The sequence below is a fragment of the Podarcis tiliguerta genome (assembly GCF_965153285.1).
Source record: "Podarcis tiliguerta genome assembly, chromosome: 1".
In the NCBI taxonomy this organism is placed as follows: domain Eukaryota; kingdom Metazoa; phylum Chordata; class Lepidosauria; order Squamata; family Lacertidae; genus Podarcis; species Podarcis tiliguerta.
Genome location: NC_139534.1, coordinates 117,503,338 through 117,524,624, shown reverse-complemented (window position 1 = coordinate 117,524,624; position 21,287 = coordinate 117,503,338). Strand labels below are relative to the sequence as shown.

At 43.5% G+C, this 21,287-nt stretch overlaps 2 protein-coding genes across 10 annotated transcripts in view; one reads left to right on the top strand and one right to left on the bottom strand.

The window, feature by feature from the left end:
- Positions 1-2,614: 2,614 nt before the first annotated feature.
- Positions 2,615-14,325, bottom strand: CCNK (cyclin K). 3 transcript variants are annotated; one of them, XM_083436776.1, is made up of 12 exons: positions 14,016-14,325; positions 13,190-13,448; positions 12,608-12,689; positions 11,016-11,147; positions 10,616-10,684; positions 9,095-9,200; positions 7,795-7,852; positions 6,915-7,084; positions 5,751-6,022; positions 5,304-5,337; positions 4,685-4,756; positions 2,615-3,933 (listed from the first exon to the last, which is right to left on the bottom strand). In XM_083436776.1, the coding sequence occupies exons 2-12, from the start codon at positions 13,384-13,386 to the stop codon at positions 3,317-3,319; spliced, it is 1,809 nt and encodes a 602-aa protein (XP_083292902.1). In that variant the 5' UTR covers positions 13,387-13,448; positions 14,016-14,325; the 3' UTR covers positions 2,615-3,316. The 3 variants fall into 3 exon arrangements, with proteins under 3 accessions (XP_083292902.1, XP_083292904.1, XP_083292903.1); XM_083436778.1 differs by lacking the exon at positions 10,616-10,684; XM_083436777.1 differs by lacking the exon at positions 14,016-14,325 and having other exon boundaries at positions 13,190-13,469.
- SETD3 (SET domain containing 3, actin N3(tau)-histidine methyltransferase) overlaps positions 14,129-21,287 on the top strand; it is a 49,102-nt gene continuing 41,943 nt past the window's right edge. For 2 of the 7 annotated variants that reach the window (XR_014510196.1, XR_014510197.1), the window contains exon 1: positions 14,674-14,920. Coding sequence is in view for 1 of the 7 variants with exons in the window: in XM_083436676.1 (XP_083292802.1) it covers positions 14,373-14,434 (62 nt within the window). In the remaining 6 variants the exon portion in view is untranslated. Of the gene's footprint in view, positions 14,435-14,556; positions 14,921-21,287 lie in introns of those variants that run through there. The other 5 variants (XM_083436676.1, XR_014510195.1, XM_083436678.1 and 2 more) reach the window with 5 other exon arrangements.

The following is a 21,287-nucleotide window of genomic DNA, read 5'->3' as shown; positions in this document are numbered from 1 at the left end:
TGGCTCCCTGTACCTTTGTGAGGAAGAGCACAACCTTGTTTCAGAACGGCACATTTTTTTTTAGTCAAATGATAGCGATAAATCAGTGTTTTAAAGTGACCTTTTACCTTTTTAGAAACAAGGTGGGAGAAGTACTACTGATCTTTTTCAAAGTGCATGACTGTAAAGTGATAAAATTGTATATTTTTCATAAAGTGGGGAAAATTTGTGCTGCTTTTGGAAATCAGTATGAAATTATGATTTCTGCTCAACCTGTGATCTTACAGCCCCGCTATATTTTCTGTATATGACTGACTAAAAGAACTGGAATAAATTAGTACCTCTGCTCATGTATATATAAGCAATGTCTTTAGATCTTAGCACACACGTTTATACCTTTGAATCACTTTGCTTTTGTGAAGTTGGGATGGGGCGGGTGGGGAGGAGAGAAAATGTAAGCAGATTTTTTGATAAGTGTGTAAAACTTCATTTGAAATATTTTAGTAAAAATTAAGTAAGAGATTGTGATAGTGCATACATTCAGTTGAAGAAAATAAAATACCTTATTTGTAAGTGAGATGTGATTTTTTTTGCTTTTTGACAAACCAAGGGCTTTAAATTAATTGGATTCAAATTAGGATAGGAAAATGGTTTCTGTTCACCCTGTGATCTTGCAGTCCTGCAACATTTCAACTTAGTTTGCAGTTATAGGAATATTTTGCAGAGACACTGTCACCTGAATATTTTAAATCAGATCAGTATTTAACCATAATTTACTCCTTTTGTCTTTTTAACTAATTCCATTGGCCCCAGTGAGTACAGTCAATATGCAAGGATGATTATAATTATAGTCCAAAATAGCATCTGGGAGTCTGCTTCAAATATATACAGAAGGGATGATGTTAATTAAGTAGAAGGCCACAACACACATTTCATCCACTTCTGAAAGCACAGACTACTGATTTCACTTTCACTGAGCTACAGGGCAATATCAGAGGTTTATATTCTGGTTTTTTCACAAGCAAACAAAATTATTTACAAAACCAAAAGTTGAAATTCCAGTGTAACCTTCCAGAACCAGCAGGTGCTTGCTTCTACCTGGGAAAAAAATATCTCCTGTTAAAAGGCATAACCAGAAAGCATTCACTAATCAAAAGAAAAGTGATGCTTTCTGAAAACAATTTCTCTTTTACATTGTCCAGAAAAGCTTAGCTAAGACTTAAGTCCCCTATTATACAAACTCCAGCAAACCAGCTCCCATTGACTTTTCTTCTCTAGCTGTAAAGATTGCCGTGTTGATCATTTCCCAGGAAACTGTGTAATAGTCTTTGATAGCATGGTGTGGCTTTTATGAAAGTGTTACACCGTGTTCCTTGCTACAGCTGATGACCTTTTAGACAAAATTTATTGGAGAGTGCCAAGCCTGCAGCAAGCTGAAATGGATCTGCTTGAGCTCTGGCGACATCTGATGTCCTGCTGTCGATATAAACAGTGCAGAACCGTGTCATTGACCTGCTGGTTATTCCTAGGCAATTGCAGTATTTCAAAAGGAGCAGAAATCTAAAATATATATCTATACCTGGGAACAAACATGTCATCGAAAACCATTCATAGGCACTGTGGAAAGATGAGTGTATACGAGTTATATGCAGAAATGTTCTCTACCCAGCAGTCCTTGCCATGTTATATGCTGCTGCTATTGGCATCGGTCTGTCTCAAAAGACAATGGAGTGTGCCTCCAGGGGTGAAGTCAAATAATGCTCTACCATTGAACGAAAGAAGCTTCCCCCTGAAGCTTCAGCAAGTCAATGCAAAGATGTGATCATGGAAAAATAGAAGGATGTGATTTCATGAATTGCCAAGGGCAATCGAAATACGTGTTCAGAAAAAGACTTGGTTCATGCCTGTTATAGATGAACATGCCTAAATGTCATTCTTTATCCTCCCACCATAATGCTCTACAGCAACCCGTTTCTTTTTGGGGGGCCAGGAGTACATCTGGAAATTTGAAGAACCTGTTGTAGGTTACACAAAATAGCCATTTCATAGAAAGAAGTAGTGATGCTCAGACTCTGCCATCCAAAATAAGCAAAACATCTATCACCATCAAAACAAGAAAAAGCAGCCAACACCTTCACAAAGAGGCAGGATCCTTAACAATCCATGAACACACACTCACACACTCACACTCGTTTTAAAAAATGGAGAAAGCAGGAGTCTTCTTGGACCCAACGTCAGGGACCCCCAGCTCTGCAGCAACACCACAAACAAGCAAAGGACCAGGTTACTCTAATGAAGGACCTTCTAGTTGATAGAACTGGTTCTCCTTCTCCTGGTTAGCCAATTGGTATTTAAGCAAAACCATAGGTTGCCATCATCTGGCTGCCCAGTAGCTGACTGTGACTTAGAGCAGCAAGCAAAATCTATCAACTGCTAAGGCATTCCTTTCGTCTCTTTCTAGGAATGCCTTTCAGAGAGACACAGAAAATGTGGTAGGAAGGGTGAAAGTATCAGAAGAGCAGTTAAGTAATTCAGAGAGGTGATGTGACTGCGAGTAGCACAACTTGAGTTGGGAGGAGAGGCTCTGCAACCATCTAATGCTATTGGGATAAATGACTGCTTTTCCACACTAGAGTCCAGGACCAGGTTTATTCGGGTACATTTCCACAAAGTCAGCCTTTTTTTTTTTTTAACCAAGTTGTAAATCACAATATGCCATTACATTCAGACTTCCACACTTAGAAAATATAGATATTTATGTACAGGAATTTGCATGTAGGTTTAAACATACATTACAGGTCAAGAACCCAGTACATTCCAAACCAAAAATGACAGAAAGCCAGACACCAATGGAGGCTCATCAGCAATCAGTTGTTGAGTGTTATATATGTGCATATATATTAAATAAAATTGCCTCTAAGTGTTGCTAGAACACTACATAAATGAAAACCATAAAGGGTCTCTCAGATGGAATACTAACCTTAATCCTGATACTCAGTATGTAGGCACTGATTTCTAGAAGCAAGTTTTTTTCTTATCAATATAACTTAGCCAATATGGCTTTTAAAACATCTTCACTAGTGCAAAGTAATCCAGTGCTAGAATGAACTCGGAACAACTTGGATTTCAGTTAGCTTTGCAATATTGAAACAAAAAGCCTGCATTGCTCTCTACTAACCGTGAACAAACTGGTCAAATTTCTAAGTCACTGCCTGCTAGATTCCATACACCAGCCTCTTCATTATACAGACTATTCCCCTAGTTGCTGCTCAGCTATCCTGTTTAAACCATTTCCCTCCCCCACCCCCCAGGTTAAAGCGTTTGCTATGTACAACTGCTATCTCATCCAGGTAGCACGTCCAAGTCCAGCAACAGGTGGCATCCCAGGTGGCGGTATGGGAGGTGGCACTGGCGGCTGCCCACCAGGGGGCACGGCAGGAGGGGGGTAGTTTGCTGGTGGCATTCCCAGTCCTGGAGGAGGATGAGGCGGGACAGCATGAGAAGGAGGTAACCGGGGAGGGGGGAAGTTAGGATTGTAGGTAGGCGGTGGCGGGTAGCCCGGGGTAGGAGGAGGAATAGTTGGTGGGGGGAATGACGTGGGTGGCGGAACAGGAGGAGGAGGGTTGGGAGGGTACACATGCGGGTGGTATGGTAAGTGAGTTGGAGGTCCATAGGAGGGTGGCAGAGCTCCGTAGGTCGGTGCTTCGGTCTTCATCATTGACTGAAGGCTCTGATAGCCCTCTCCTGACATGTAAGAATTGGTGGTGGACATGCCGGTGATGTAACTGGACGGCGGAGGCGGAGGTGGCGGGCGGTGAGGCATAGGGGGTGGCTGATGCACAGGAGCGGGATGCGACGGAGGAGCAATCTGCACCTTTGCCATGTCTACAGAATCTGCTGTAGTCGTCTGATCGCCTGCCATGGAAGCAGCAGCAGTCAGAGGCGGCTTATGCTCTGAAAAACAGCAACAAAGAACACAACACTTCAGTCACAACTGCACCTGCGCATGACAGAAAGAACACTGTCAGATAACTGGGCAATTGATCTGTACGTGTTAGGAGCTGATACATATGTGTTAGAATATTCCGTTCCACCTTAAGAGGAACAGGCGTGACTGTTGTGTGTCATAAGCCTGTTTACACTCCAGCACAGCTTGCTGGGAACTTCCGTTTTGTGTATAGCTATTGCTTATGCTGCTTGCTTGGACATGAAAGGGAGAAGACATGTTTTTTCCTTTGTCCTGATGAGGTTGAACTCGACCTCAACCAACAGTATGCTCCCAGGAAACCGCTGAGGTTTCCTCCATGTAACAAAACCTCAACAATGCACAATAACCATTTTGGCCTAATAGACTCAGCTGCCATAGAGACTTATAAACTCCCTTGCTGCGGGATTATGTGCCCAATGTCTTTTGTCAAAACAACAGCAGAGGGAATCTTCAGCAGAAAGGGAGCATTGGAAAAGGAAGTTTTTGGTTTGAATGCCATCTTTGGTACATTGATCGGGTTAGTGGAAACATGAGCCGACATCCTTAATGTAAGAGGGAGGCCGCCAGAGACACCATTGCAATAGCCATCCAAATCCTGGGCTCCTGCGGAACGTGCTGGGTATGGGCTAATCATATGCTGACAATTCCAGCCTATGTAGAGCTTCAGAGAAAAACAGAGGAGGCAACACACACTTTGCAGATGGCAGCAGAACTTACCAGGTGGTGGATGCGCAGGGGGTGCTGGTGGGTGTGAAGTCTCAATTTTTGCAATTTTAGGAGGAGGAGCCTCTGAAAATAGAGCAAAACAGAGATGATCTTGTGAGTGTCACATCCAAAAAGATAGAAACCAAGGTTTCTTCAAAGAAAATAATGCAATTAAACATTCATTGTGACTTAGCTGCGGGTAGTTATGCATAATTTAAAAAGGTAAAGGGACCCCTGACCGTTAGGTCCAGTCATGGCCGGCTCTGGGGTTGCGACGCTCATCTCGCTTTATTGGCCGAGAGAGCCGGCGTACAGCTTCTGGGTCATGTGGCCAGCATGACTAAGCCGCTTCTGGCGAACCAGAGCAGCGCACGGAAACGCCGTTTACCTTCCCGCTGGAGCAGTACCTATTTATCTACTTGCACTTTGACGTGCTTTCAAACTGCTAGGTTGGCAGTAACAGGGATCGAGCAACGGGAGCTCACCCTGTCGCGGGGATTCGAACCATTGAACTTTTGATCGGCAAGTCCTAGCCTCTGTGGTTTAACCCACAGCGCCAACAGTAAACTCTAATAATTCAACGATTGTTTTACCATACAAAATAAGGTCATTTAAAAAAAGGGGGGAATACCTGCAGTTTTGGTTTCGTCCTTTGGTGATGCTGCCTGTTATTGAGAAAAAATTGTGCAAATCAAACACTCAAATCACACCAGCAGTATTCAAACCACTGAGTATCAAGAAATCCGAAATTAGCCTCTCTGGACATCAAATGTTGGTGAGTTAAGAGTTAGGGTCTTATGTAGAATCATATTTTTAAAAAATATTATGATCAAAATCCTTAATTTCAATCAATCAATAAAACTGCAACACCATGTACGTTTCCATATTGTTCAAGGCTTTCTGAAAACTTTAGATATTTGTTTATTCTATTTATGTACAGTGCAAAGCACAGTTAAGAGCTTTATGTAAGTACTGTATTGCATAAAGATTCTGCAGTAAGACATCCTGTTACCAACGTCTGATTTAAAAATGGCCACTGTACTTTCCAATACAATAATATCACTTCTGTTATTCTTACCACTGGTCTTTTCGCCTGCCTGGGAGGACTTGACTGAGGAGATGGTTTTTTGGACGGCTGTGTTTGCGGAGGTGGGGGCGGGGGCGGCTGTCCTGCCTGTTGAGACTCTTTTGGCTGTTGTGCCTGTGACTGCTCTGAGCTTTGAGACTGCTGGGTTGGAGGCACCGGAGGCGTCGACTGAAGGGAAGGAGGCTGCTGCAGCTGATGTGGGGTGTGATGAGGCATTTGTTGCTTCCCCTGCGAGTACAGATCCAGGATCTGGTGACAGATGTCTTTTAAAACAATGAAATAAAAGACAGAAAGTTACACACCCTGGTGAACAGCTAAAGCGTGAGAATTATATTTGTAAGTTGTGTTCATAAACATACCAGAAACATTTTACCTAATGCTTTTCCAAGGAACCACAAACTTCATTTATTTTCTTAGCTTTCCTTTATATGACATTCTGAGTGCCTGCCAGCTTCTCAGCTGGCCATGACAAACAATTGCCCCCATATGAGGTTGTTGCCCATTCCCTCTTTCCCTTGTAGGTCCCGTCTCCCCCATCACCTCTTCTGTGCTGCTCTCTCGTGTTTGCCAGAGCAAATTTTGAGGGGGCACAGAGGGCTTCAGAAAGAATAAATAAATGAAACTTGCCCCCCCCCCCTTATCCAGCAGAGCTTTATGTGAGTAGAACTCTGCTCACAAGATTGAGATCAAAACCATTAGAAGGCAAACTGTTGAGTCAATGCTTCTTTAAAAGTATGGGCCCTTTTTAAACATGGTTTTACTGAAGGACCCAAAGCATTCAATACCTACAAATAAGGTTCAAAAGTTTATGATATACTGATAAATATTTATCAATATTTGGAAGGAGACAAAGAGAACATGAAACTACTTTTCCCAGACAGGCTCTGAATGAGGGCTGTGAAGACCCCAGTTTATTTAAATAGAATCACAGAATTGTAGAGTTGGCAGGGATCCCGAGGATCATCTAGTCCAACCCCCTGCAAGGCAGAAATATGCCGTTGTCCCGCACGGGGATCGAACCTGCAACCTTGGCATTATCAGAACTATGCTCTAACCAACTGAGCTATCATGCTATATTCTGGTTTATAATAAACAGCAGTTTGCATCTAAGTTGTATAAATCATGCCTGTTTTGGGCAGCAAATACTTTTGGTACCTTCCAAGACATCCACAGGTACATCTTGCACAAACTGCTCCCACCACCTTCTGTACATTGGCTTTGATGTCCACTCCTGAATCTCAAACTTGCACAAGCGGCCGGCCAGATACATGACAGCAACCGCTATGATCTCAGGCTCCCACTGCAGCGACAATGTAGTGCACAGACTAGAAAAACCAAACCAGAATCCATTATCATCAGACACTGGTATATGGTATTATAAAACATAAACCACTGGGAGTCCTTTAGGAGGAAGGCAGTAAATAAATCTTACTAACTGAAGCTTCTGGACTATTTACAAAAGGCAGCCCCATGTACAATGCATCACAGTAGTTCTAATGGGCCTGGATAACTGAAGTGAAACTATCCCTTGCCCAGGGAGGGCTAAGCTAGTAAATAGCACTTCAGACCAGAGGCTGCTTGTGTCTCCTGTGACAAAGATGGGATAATGAGCACTTCAGGACTATAAACCTGATTCTTCAGGGGAGTGCAACCTTCTCGACAACAGGTTGAATGCCACTTAACGGAGCTGATGAATCATCCACTGTTCACATCCCCATCTTGTCTGGACTGAGCTTTAGTTCACTGGTTCCCATCCAGCCCATTACCAATTCCAGGTACTTGATTTAGCACTTCCACATCATTTTCCTCTTCCATCCACTGCACACTTCAATATACAACTATAGCCACATTGCAGAGCACTTGTCATGTGTGGCCAAGGATGTGGGATGGGGTAGACTAAAAGTCTGAATAATGCCATTTTCATGTTTTTTGGAAATGTTTCAGAAAGGAAAGTGAATGGAAGCCCCAACAAGTGATTAACTACTGAGCATATTGATTTTTAGTAAAAATTAGTATATGATTGCAGGGTTTTTACCTGTCGTTTACAAATGTCCATGCCATTTGAACCAGTTTTTGAATTTTGTTCTTGTCACCTATTAAGAAGTGGGGGGGGTTACGTAACAGAAAGGGGAAAGGAGAAAAGAAAAGGATTACTAAGAAAATGAAACAGCCTGGTGATTATCAGATATGTAACACAACCTTATGCATTTTCACTCAGAAGCCCCATGAAGTAAAACTGGTCTTCACAGAAGTGTATATAGGATTAAAACCAAAGAAATTTGTTGTGTTTTTGCAGATTGCAGGCTCAGTAAGAAAAACAGCTTTACATGTTTTCCCTACCTACACTGGGACCAAGTATATACAGAAGCAGATTTCTTTATGGCTACCTCCATCTAGATGGTGAACTTTGCACACAACCACATGAAGCTTTTGATTCAATGGATTGTGCAGTCAAAGCCCATTTGAGAAGGCTACATTCTGCCAAACAAGAAGCTAGAATCAGAGACCCCACCTTCCACTAAACAGCGAATGTGGAAGTCTAACCTTTTCAACAATAGCCCTCAGCTGCTACTTGGAATTGTGGCAACTACAGCTAAAAAGAAAATGAAAAAAATGAGACGTGTTCCTTGACCTAAGCAGAATTAGATGTCTCTTCCTCCTTGGAAGAAAGAATACACTGCAGTTTAACTGCAGGGAAAAAAATAAAAATGTGTGATGATCTACTACACAGTATTCATACTTTCTACTTTATCAGGAGTGGGGAATGTGTTTCAGCTGCTGGGCCGGATCCAATTGTGACCAACCTTCTACAAGTCCCATATGACAGGTGTGCAGGGTCCATCCACCAGTTAATCATCTGATACGAGGAGCATCCAACCCACGCAGTGTGGCTTGCATTCAGCATCAAATTTGAATGATGCTGAAAGCACTGTCAATTGCTCCTTTTCAACCACAGCTTTATCTATCTCATGCCTGACATCATATGACATCAAGTGAGCTGCAGGTGGGCCTGACTGAGGGACAATTGCCTCATGAAGCAAATTAAGAACCGTAACAGGCTTGATGTTGTACACATACAGGGTTTTACATTGAGAAAAGGCATGCAGAAGCCCCTGAGTAAGTGTAAGCTCAGATCTCAGTCTACGAAACAAATGGCATACATGAAAACACACACATTCAGCGCAAAATATGCTAAATGGCCTATCAGACATTTCATCTGTCTGCCTCCCACTCTTCAATAATTTCTTCTAAAAATGTGGCAAAAAACAGTGGGGGGAAATGAATATGAAATCACCTATACACACCAGCACTGAGAAATGCAATGCTATTCATACCTTTGAGCTGCTTAGCATATTTAAGCAGGAACTGGTAAGGATGCTCCACTTGCAAGTCAAATTTTATTGTCTGCAACAAGATCCTCTCTAAAACCATAACTTCTTCCTAAATATCATAAGAAGAGAGCAAGGACTCCATTACTCCAAAAAGCCAACTGATTTTTTTGATATTTTTTTTTACATTTTATAAAATTCCAGACGGCATTACACAATAATGCCAAGTATAGCCACATCGAGGGTTACCTACTTCTGGGCTTGTCTGCAGTAACTTCACCTAATTTTAAAAACTAAAATTTTGCTTTTAACAGCTATATAAAATGAGTGCATATAAACACCCACATTATTGTGGTTGTGCAACAACGTTCAGCGACTGGAAATCACCTTCTACCTCACTGATGACCAGAACCATTCAATTATTTTTTCAGATCCTATACTTGGCATCACAGTGGACTTGGAGATCATAGGGACAACAAAGAGCAGAGCATAAGGAACCATGATTACGATCAAGCCTTGTGTGCCTCCAGTTTCCACTTCTGGCAAAAAAACCACCCTCTTGATCTGCTGGCAAAGTGTCACAGAAAGGGAAAAATAGGGGAAGAGAAGAGGAAGGTGGAATGGGGGAAGTCACAAGTTCTCACGGCAGTGAGAGAGCTTACTTTCCTAGCTAGTACTATCTCCACAATAAAGCCCAATGGCAAATCCTGTTGCTGATCCCTGCTGTACAACCACATTTTTGTCTTTTTCTTTTAAAAAGTCCATAATACTGCAGCACAGTTTTGGGGAAAGAGTGAAACTGCACAGAAGTGCAGTCAAATGCTAATTACTAGGAAAAGAAACACGAGCTTCCGGATTTCAATGATTTCAGGAATGACTTCCAACAGCCAAAGTAAAATATCCATCATAAAGGGATACTTTGGAAGTTGACAGTACTCCCTGAGCATATTCTTTCATTTCCCCCCATTACTTATAGCACTAGGTGCAAGAGCTAGGCAACCATCCATGGCTATGAGAAGATGGTAGGAGTGGAACCAAAAGCTTGTTCAGCCATCAAACTGTGACAGGAGCTTCTTAGCCTAAAACTCCAAGCAAAGTTGGAGGAAACATTCTCAGAAGTCAAAGTGGACAAGCAGTTCCTTATTACTAATATTGGCTATCTGAGTGCCTTATGACTAGCTCAAGACTTGGGTCTACAGAAATTTACACAAAAACTAGACAACCACAGTGATATTTACAAGGAGTTGCTCCAAGAGGTGTTCAAAAGCTTCCAAACATCCAAAGTTACTCACAAATAATGCGGCAGCACTGTCTAGCAAGACATGTACACTGTTTACCAAATTATGCAGAAAAAAGCCAATGAAATACTATATTCATGCTAACCTGCAAGACTTTCCAGCATATGTTAATTTTTTGAAAATTAATTTTATATCTAAGTCATCTGAAGACTTCGTGGCTAACAAAATGCCTATTATAACTATAACAAAGAAATAAGTGACAAAAGTGTATTTGTTCCAGTTTGCTTACTGTATGCATATGGCTGCACTCTGTGTGGCCAGTTTCACTGCTTCCCCTGTGCAGTGGATTATTTCTTTGCTGAAAAGACAGGCAAACGCAAAGGAGAACAACACACAAGCACTGCAATACACATCGCCTTTGAAAATAACATATGGCAAAAGTACTATCTAAATGAACCCAACCACTGAAATATCTTCCAGCTGTTTAAATACTGATGAAAGGTCCTGGTAATATTTTATTTTAAAAGTATCAAGTTTTTTTATCTAGCTTAAGAAGACTTCTAGTTCACACTATTTTACTCTAACACCATCACTAAAACCATGTGCTATACTAAATATCTACAGACAATATTACTAGGGTTGTACCATGTTAACTTAAGTTAAAGCATCCTTAGCACATGTCCGTTTACCTTTGGATCATCTCCAAATTGCCCGAACTGCACATCATTTAATAAACTACGAGCTGTTTTGATTATATCTTTACATTTTTTGGGTGTTTCTTCAACTTTTCCTGCTAGGAAGAGACAGCAAGCTCCAGTCACCTATTGAGAGAGGGGGGGAGGGGGGAGAGAGAGAGAGATCTCCTTTAGAAAGTTGCCCAAATATAAAATTCAGAGGAAATAATAATTTTATTTTATAAAAGAACAGATTATCCACTCATACAAAAAAATAATAATTTTATCTGATCAATGTGATGGGGCTGTCAACCATTTGGGGCCCATGGACACATTTGCAAACTGGAAAAACTGTCAAGGGCACGATACTCAGACTGAAACCAAGCAGACAATAGAACTTTTTCTATTTGCTGCAATAAAATGATTCTTTCAAGCAATGAGAAGCAATGAGAGGGAGGAGGGTCCTGTGGGTGTCAGGGAAGGCCTTTGCAGGCACAAGTGGGACTATGCACACCACACTGAAGCCCCTACTAACTGTTCACCATCACCACCAGTATTTTGGAAAGTTGTATAAGATTTTATTGCTGTACTTGACCAAGGTCAATGCATCATGATAATAAAAGAGCTGCCAGAAACCATAGTAGCTAACATTGCCATGAAATAATTTTGCAAACAAAAATGGCATTGTGTCATGCCGGATTTGTACACACAATAATGGGTTGTGCCACTTGTGAGAGCACACAATGAAGTGTAACAGTGGCATTCATATGACCTTTACACCTTGGGACCATAGGAACATGATTTTACATTATATTCCACCTAGTTCAATCTTCTGTTTCTAATAGGCCACCTACTGGCAATGTAATCACTATACCATTGTACCTTGGATCCCGAACGCGGCAAATCCAGAAGCGAGTTTTCCAGTTTGTGAACTTTCTTTGGAATATGAATGTCTGACATGGCTTCTGACTGAGTGCAGGAAGCTTCTGCAACCAATCGGAAGCCGTGCCTTGGTTTTTGAATGTTTCCGGAAGTTGAATGGACTTCTGGAACAGATTCAGTTTGACTTCCGAGGTATCAGTCGTACCTCAAAAGTCAAACGGAATCCGTTCCGCAAGTCCATTTGACTTACTGAACATTCAGAAACCAAAGGGTGGCTTCTGATTGGCTGCAGGAAACTCCTGCAGCCAATTGGAAACAGCAGAAGCCCCGTCGGACGTTCAGCTTCCAAAAGAACGTTTGAAAACTGGAACACTCACTACCGGTTTTCAATCATTCAGGAGCTGAAATGTTTGACTGCCAAGGCTTTGGAAGCCGAGGTACAACTATGAAATCACCAATTTCACCCTCAGATTTGTCAACTGGTAGAAATTTAATTTGCAAAATAAACTATCCCTATTTAATGTAGCATATTATGGTATGGTCCCAGCAAAAATACTAAGCTATAGCCTAACTATAGTTTGAATTATGGACTGTACAGGCAACCCCCCCCCCATTTATGTGGGGGCTACGTTTAGAGGCACCTGCACACCAGTGAAATCGCAAATATTTGAACCATCAGAGTACTAGTAACAGTTTTTGAATAAAAACAGCATATTTATACTTACATATCTTGGAAACTGCTTGAAGGAATGGAACATATAAAATCGATGAAAATAAATTATCCCAGTTGCTAGCGTATCGTAATGTCTGGATTACAAGATAAGGCTCTGAACAGATTTTAGATCAAACCCAGCTCTAAAGATTAACTGCAAATGAAACTGAATAATGCATCAAAACGCAATGATGACAACTTAATTTTTTTAATCATGATGCATCAGCATAGGGTTGTTTGCCAAGAATGCACTCCCATGCACAGTGTCAGTGTCACAGATCCTTTGCAACAAACTTCTCTTCCGTCCTGGATTGACACTTTTGCAAGACAGCAGTTTCATGACTGTCCCCAGTATTAGGGTGGAAGGGGAAAGCGGGTACCCTCCCTCCCATCCTATAAGCCACTTCACCAGATCACTGCACACAAGCTATTGAAACCCTGACTTAAGTATTCAGGAGGAACTACTCAACACCTACTTTGCCTGACTTTAAAGTATTCAGGTGTTTAAGCAAGAGCAATCTTAACTGAATTTTCAACTGCTAAAAAAAAAAAAGCAACACCCAACCAACTGTGCAGCACCCAACTCAAAGGATACAGTCCCAAACGGGTTCCTACATCAAATATGAAGCGAGCACCTTCCCTCCGATATCTTGCTTCGGTAGCTGGATCGAGTCCTTCTAGCTGCGATGGCGTATGAGCCAAATCTTTCTTATCCCAGTACCAGCATGGTTTCGTGTGGTCCAGGTTTGCCGATGTTACAGAAGGGCTGGAGTTCTCTTTTGTTTCCTTCATTTATTGATGCCGAACGGTTCCCGGTTTCCCAGCGTTGGCTTTTTTACAGGGCGACTTCCAACCTTTGGTGGGGGGAAAAGGATTTAGTTTTATGACGAGGAGACAACTGTTTCCCACACAAAATGTCACACACACAAATAACAGGAATCTACCAGAGCCTTTTGTGGCACCTTAAAATTTACTAATTTATTATGACATAGGTTTTTGCCGGTAACATCCTTTACACCATTAGCATCAGATGTCAAGGAAATAAACAACTATCTGACTTTTAGAAGACATCTGAAGGCAACCCTGTTTAGGGAAGTTTTTAATGTTTGATGTTTAATCCTTTTTAATATTCTGTTGGGAGCCGCCCAGAGTGGCTGGGGAAACCCAGCGAGATGGACAGGGTATAAATATATTATTATCATTATCATCATCATCATTATTATCAAAAACCTTCTCAAGCGCCCTTTTAAGGCGGTTTCAGGAGGGGCTGAGGCAAAAACGGGAAGAGTGGAGCAAACGCTTTTCCAACCATCATTACTGTCGCCGCCACAAGCTCATTCTAGGAGGGACCCCCTTTTTAGGAGACTTCCGGGGGGCCCGTAACCCTCTTTCAGCCACTCGCATTCCCCAGAACGACTCACAGAAGCAACGCGCCACAGGGAGCCAAACGCGTCGAGGCATCAACGACAAGCCCTGCGCGGCGCCATCTTGGGAGAGAGCCTCGACAGAGACGTTGCCGACGTCGTTGCGTCACGCAGGCTACGGGAGAAACGCCAAGGAGCGAGTCGCCTCCGCCAATCGAAACCCCACCTTAGACTCTTAACCCCGCCTCCTCCATTTTCCCGGCGCGCGCGCGCGCGCAGGCGCTCCTTCCCCCAAGCACGTCCGCGTTTGAGCGAGATAGAGAAAGACGACGCTTGGTTTTGTCTCTCACCCACTCCGCTTTGCCCTAGACTCCGTTAGCCAATGGGAGGGACGCACGGGAGAAACGAAGGCGGATGACTCCAGCCAATGAGCTCTCCAAGAGGCGGGGGGTGGGGAAACGAAGAAGACGTACGGGGTGAGGAAGGGGGCGGTGTTATTGGGCGGCGCTCTTATCCCCGCCAATCAGAATTCGCAACACCACCACCCGCTCTCTCGCCCTCGCTCCGCTGCCCTTTCCCTCCCTCAGGCTCTCGCGCACGCGCCCCACCCTTTCAAAAGAAGTGTGTGTGTGAGGGGGGGCGAGGAGGAGGCGCGCCGGATTGGCTGGCCCGCCTCAGTGCGAGGACTGCGGGCCAATGGCAGCGGTGGAGGCCTGGGCTCCGCTGGAGGGGCGGGCGAGGGAGGCCGCAGGCGGGCCGGGGCCAGCGCTGGGTCCTCAGAGCCACTGAGTGAGTTTGTAGGTGTGTGTTTACGCGCACGCGCGCGGCGGGGCTGTGGTTGGCTTCGCGGCCGCCACCACCGCCGCCGCCGCCTCCTCCCCCCTTCCCCTCCCCCCTCCACACCCCGGGCAGCGCCGTCCGGTGAGAGGATTTTGAACCCCGTGTTGTCGTCGCTAAAAAAGGTAAATGGGGGAGGCCTAATCCCGACCCCGTCTCTCTCGTACGTCGCCTCAGAGGAGGGCGAGGCGGGTGGGGGCTGGTCCGGCCCTGGCGCCTTCCTCCTCCTGTGTCTTTCTTATTTAAATAAATTAAAAAAAAAACCATGTGGCCGAGGGCCCTCACACGCCACTGAGGAAGACGCTTCCGCCGCCGGCTGGTCTCTTCGGACACCGACACACGCGATTCAGGAGGTCGCCTAGATGCGTCATCCCGTGTCAGCCCCTGTTCACACGCCCCGTTCACACGCTCTTCCTTGCACGCTGTCATGTCCGCGCTAGGGAATTGGTCCGGGAGAACCGCCACCGCCGCTTCCCCTGGGCTGTAGTCGGGGTCGGCCCACACCCCTCCCCGTAGTTTTCTTCGAGAGGGCTAGGAAGGGGTGTGGGTGTATGTGGGTGTTTCAAACCACTCGTGCGGTGCCATCCTACAAAACATAACGCTCCAATTTCCGAAGTAAACATGCGTATCTCTACGGCGGGGGGTGGGGAGGAAGAGGCGTTGCGCTCCTCAGTTCCAACGGATCCTGAAGATGCGCCCCTGCAGCCGCCCGCATGGTTTATTTTTAAGTCGGGCCCATGGGTTTTTGGGGCAAGGCGTTCCTTCCAAATGAGTGTGCATAGGATTGCAGCCTTCCTAAGGGCCTTGCCCCTCCGCCTCTTCCATTTCGCAAACGCATTTGCTGCACGCACCGGCCTCCCCCATGCATATTCATCTCCTCATATCCTGGCCTGTTCTATGCCCAATTTTGGCTTCTGCCTCCTGCCGTCCACCATTTCTGCTCAGCTTCTACTCTCTCTTCCCTTTCTAATAAATAACAGGTAAACACTGCTTCAGAGGCCTGCATGACAGCTGCTTATCACTGTATACAGTTGCCTCACAGTCTCTTTGGCATTGACGTTTTTCCAAATATTACCTATTGTTTGTCATAATGTGACTTAGCTGCCGGCATGCATGAAACTCTCCGTATTTACTTACCTACCTTGTCTATTAAATCAAATTCTTGTCTTTATTCCCTCTCTCTCTCACACACACAGTGAGGCTGTCATAAATACTTCGCTGAATCTCATCGTTCCTTGATGGTTTTTTGCTTTTACTTTAATCTTGACCAGGCCTCTTGTTACCATTCCCCTACTAGTCAACATTATTTCCTGTTCCTATCTTACAACACTGGGTATTGCCCTTTCCTGACAACTCGCAATCTTTCTGTGTGGGTTCAAGATTGCAGCCTAAGACTCAGAAGTAAGCTCCATTTTGTTCTCTAGGGCAGGAGTCAGCAAACTTTTTCAGCAGGGGGCCGGTCCACTGTCGCTCAGACCTTGTGGGCGGCAGGACTATATTTTGAAGGGGGGGGGGATGAACGAATTCCTATGCCCCACAAATAACCCAGAGATGCATTTTAAATAAAAGCACACATTCCACTCATGTAAAAACACGCTGATTCCTGGACCGTCCACAGGCCAGATTTAGAAGGTATTGGGCCACATCCGGCCCCCAGGCCTTAGTTTGCCTACCCATGCTCTAGGGTAAGGGTGTATAGGATTGCAGCGCATTCAGCTTAATTTCATGATTATCATATCTTCCTCAGATTAAATTGCCTATAGTTCCAGTATTTTGCTGCTTGTTTCCCAAATTTCTCAATGGTACATTTATCACATCTTGACCTTAATGCCAATTCCATTTCTCTTACAGGAATCATACTGACATTAGTAATTCTTTTGTAATTCTCTATGCAACTGTTTTGATTGTCTCATACACAACTTCCATTCTTTTCTTTAAATGTCTGTCTTGTTTTTGCAGATAATTCTTCTTCTTTTGCCTATTCCTCATAGGGATGAAGCCATAACTTTTCAATTCTCTTCTCTTCTGTTTTTTTATGCTAGTTTACTTTATACAAACTCTAGGGGTCATTCCTAGAGTGGAAGAAAGGGGAAATCACAGAGGAGGAGTATACACGTGTAGCCAACAGTTACAGGGGAAACTCAGGCTGGCTAAACCGCAAAATGAGCTTAGGCTTGAAAGAGAAGTTAAAAAGAATAAAAAAGTTTTCTTCGGCTATGTCTGAAGTAAAAGGAAGAACAAGCACGTGGTAGGTCCTCTGTGTGGGGAACACGAAGAAATGCTATTGGATGACAGAGAAAAAGCGGAACTACTCAACATCTACTTTGGCCCTGTCTTCACCCAAAAGGAAAGCGATGCTCAACCTGGTGATAACAGAAAAAATAATGAAAGGAGGGAGCTGCAGACCAAGATAGGAAAAGAAGTAGTGAGGGAACACTTAGCTACTTTAAATGAATTCAAATCTCCAGAGCCTGATGAGCTGCATCCAAGGGTACTAAAGAAGCTTGTGGAGCCTTTGTCTATTATCTTTGAGAACTTTTGGAGAACAGGTGAAGTCCCTACAGACTGGATGCGGGCAAATGTTGTCCCCATCTTCAAAAAGGGAGGAAAGGAAGACCCAGGTCTTGACCGGGGAACCTGACATTGATACCAGGGAAGGTCATAGAACAGATGATTCAACAGTCGGTCTGTGAGCATTTAGAAAAGGATTCTGTGATTACTAAGACCCAGTATGGGTTTCTCAAAAATAAGTCATGCCAGACCAATCTGATTTATTTTTTGATGGAATTACAAACTTGGTGGATCGGGGAAATGCTGTGGACACAGTGTATCTTGATTTCAGTAAGGCTTTTGACAAAGTACCTCATGATACTCTCAAGAGGAAGCTGGTAAAATGTGGTTTGAATGAGGTAACTGTTAGGTGGATTTGTAGCTGGTTGACTGACTGAACCCAAAGAGTACTCATTAATGGATCCTCATCATCCTGGAAAAAAGTGAAAAGTGGGGTGCTGCAGGGTTCTGTCCTGGGCCCGTTGTTGTTCAGCCTCTTTATAAATGACTGATGAAGGAATTGATGGGATGCTCATCAAATTTGATAACACCATACCGCACTGGGAGGGGTAGCTAATGCCGCAGAAGACAGAATCAGAATTCAAAATGACCGTAACAGTTTGGAGAACTAGGCGCAAGCTACAAAATGTTATTTCAGTAGGAACAATTGTAAGGTTCTGCACCTAGGCAGGAATAACCAGATGCACAAATATAGGATGGGGGACACCTGGCTTACTAGCAGTACAGGTGAAAGGGATCATGGGGTCTTGGTGGACCACAAGCTGAACATGAGTCAACAGTGTGATACAGCAGCGGGGGGGGGGGGGAATTAATGCTATTCTAGGCTGCATCAACAGAAGTGTAGTGTCCAGATCAAGGAAAGCAATAGTACCACTCTATTCTGCCTTAGTTAGACCACACTTGGAATCCTGTGTCCAGTTCTGGGCACCACAGTTTAAGAAGGATGTTGACAAGCTGGAACATGTGCACAGGAGAGCAACCAAGATGATCAAGGGTATGGAAACTAAGCCTTATAAGGAGCGCTTGAAGGAGCTGGGTATGTTTAGCCTGGAAAAGAGGAGACTGAGAGGAGATATGATAGCCATCTTCAAATATCTCAAGGGCTGTCACATGGAGGAGGCAGCATTCTTGTTTTCTCCTGCTCTGGGGGGTAGGACTCAAACCAATGGCTTCAAGTTGTAAGAAAGGAGATTGCAATTAACATTTGGAAAAACTTTCTGACAGAGCTGTTCAGCACTGGAACAGACTCCCACAAGAGGTGATGGACTTTCCTTCCTTGGAAGTTTTTAAACACAGGTTGGATGGCCATCTGTCATGGATGCTTTAACTGAGATTCCTGCATTGCAGAGGGTTGAACTGGATGACTTTTGGCATCCCTTCCAACCATGATTATATGATTCCAGACCTTTTCTGCCAAACGAATGTACAGTTTGGAGAGGGTTGAACTGGATGACTTTTGGCATCCCTTCCAACCATGATTATATGATTCCAGACCTTTTCTGCCAAACGAATGTACAGTTTCCCCCTTATACTTTAACCTGCTCATAAGCAAATATTAATTGTAGTGTGATTGCACCTGCTTCCATCTTGAATTCTCCATTCTTATTCATTGATAATTTAATGTCCCTTTCTCTGAAGTTATGTTTCCTCACTTCTCAAAGTCTTTTTTTGTAGTAGGTTTAACTTCTTACTGCATTTATCCATCCACCCGCTTAATACTGTCTTGGCAGAGATATGGCTAGTCGTATATGGGTAATGGAGTGATGCTGTTTGCCGTGCCAAGGGTTCTTTGTTGTTAGTTCCTGGGTGAAAGATAGGCAGTCTACTTGTGGCTCATGTGGGAAGAAAGTGGAACACAAATTTAACGAGGCTTGATGATGCATTAAGATCTTAGTTGTAGTTTGGAGGCCTTTTTTATTTTGTGAAATCTTGGTTCCCTTCCTGTCTGTTCAACCCAACTGATGTGCCCCTCACCATGAAATATTAAAATATGGCAAAAAAATCAAGAGAAAAATGGGAGAGGGTTATTGCATTCATGCCCTGCATGTGGGCTTTCCATAGGCTGGTTGGCCATTGCAAGATTTGAATGGCAGTCTGTGCATGTCCTTGATCTGCTCTCATGCTTTTTGGGGGAGAAACTGTTAAACATTATGCTTCATCTCTCATTTGGGAATCATTTTCCTTTAGGACAGGGATGAGGAACCTTTGACTCTTCTAATGTTGTTAGACTCCACTCTCAGCAGTCACAGCGAGCGTACCCAATAGTCAGGGATGATGAGAGTTGTTGAAGTCCAGCAACATCTGAAGGGCCACAGAATCACAACATCTGCTTCAGCAAAATGGCTGGCTTGTTCTAGCCATCACCTCATTTTACTATTCCTTGTTTTGTGGTGTCTGTGACATGATTTAACCTGCTCATTGCTTACGGCCGACTGTTAGGTTAGGAATTTGAATTTACTAAATGCTTTTGCATTAGATATGCTTTACAGATCCTTTTTTAGGGTTGTATCCAAAGGTGTCTCTGCACAGGTAGAACAGACTTCCATATACGTAAGAGAACTTCTCCTTGCTCTCCTGCTGCCCACCTCCCCCAAAAAGTCTGCTTTGAGAGTTTGGGGAAGGCAGGGAGTTAGGAGAAGGAATGAGATATACCGTACTTTTTGCACCATAACACTCACTTTTTTCCTCCTAGAAAGTAAGGGGAAATGTCTGTGCGTGTTATGGAAGGAATGCCTACGGGTGGCGGGGGGGATCTGCTGCAGTCGTGAGCAGAGGATCCATGGTTCCCCTTCCTTCCCTCCTCCGTGGCTCGCTTTGAAACAGCAAAGCGGGAGAAGAGCCGCTGAGTGGAGAGGAGAGAGGGACAGAGAGCCTGCTTCTTTAAAGGAGCAAAGCGGGAGAGGAGAGGAGTCTTCTTCCCTTATACCCCTCTTCTTCTTCTTCTTCATTATTAGGAGCATCCTTCTCCACACACCCCATGCGTGCTACTTGTCCCTTGAGTGCTTTTCCTTCCCTCCCCACTTAAAACGTGGTTACAAAGCACGGATCCACATGGATCCTCAGGATTTTTGCATTGGGCTACTCCAAACTCACTGTCAAATCACATGTCTGTGGCCACAGCATGAACCACAAAAATCATACATCCACTGTTTCGTTTAGAATATTTTTTTTTCTTGTTTTCCTCCTCTAAAAACTACGTGCGTGTTATGGTCAGGTGCGTGTTATAGAGCGAAAATACGGTACTTTTGCAAATCAGAAGTTTGCTTGTTTGACATTGGATCTTACTCTGTCTTCTGGTATATGGAAAGCCTTTGTATGACAAAATGGTGAAAGAGTAAAAGCCAGCAAACAGGCTTGTGTTGCTTATTGTGACTTTCACTTATTTTTAATTTGCTTAAAAATGCCCTGTTGACTACATTCTATCTCAAAATGAAACACCAATATAAGTTTGTCTCCTTGCTAGTATGGTACAACTTCATTTATGATCTTTAAAAATTCCATATTCTACAAGGAAACTGGAGCATTACAAACTCTTAGCAAATTAAGTACAGAATTAATATTCACTTTCTTTTAATTGATAATATACTTTCAGTAGGTATATTTTTTTATTAGCATAAATTGGTTGCAACCCGCATGCGTCCAGAATCCCAATTAATTTTAATGATTGTTGAGAAACCGCATGTACAAAACATGATACACCATGTTGTAATTAAATGTCAGGAAGATGCCATAGTTTTCTAGTGTGTGAACTTAACAAGAGAAAAGCATTTTCTTTGAAAGTTGTTGTGGACTTTGCTACATAGATTTGCTGAAACCTAATTTTTCTTGATTGGTTTAAGTTCTTAAAAGGGGAGCTGGTTCAGTTGACAGGCAAACAGTCATAAACCATGCTACTGTGATAGCTTACACAAGTAGAATTTA

Bases quoted from the DNA above. Each gene is read 5' to 3' on its own strand.
- CCNK (XM_083436776.1), bottom strand. From the start codon at position 13,386: ATGAAGGAAACAAAAGAGAACTCCAGCCCTTCTGTAACATCGGCAAAC. The intron at 7,853-9,094 runs GTATGAATAGCA...ACTTCTTAATAG, and splicing joins ATATGCTAAGCAGCTCAAAG to GTGACAAGAACAAAATTCAA. The intron at 4,757-5,303 runs GTATTCCCCCCT...CTCTATTTTCAG, and splicing joins GGACGAAACCAAAACTGCAG to AGGCTCCTCCTCCTAAAATT.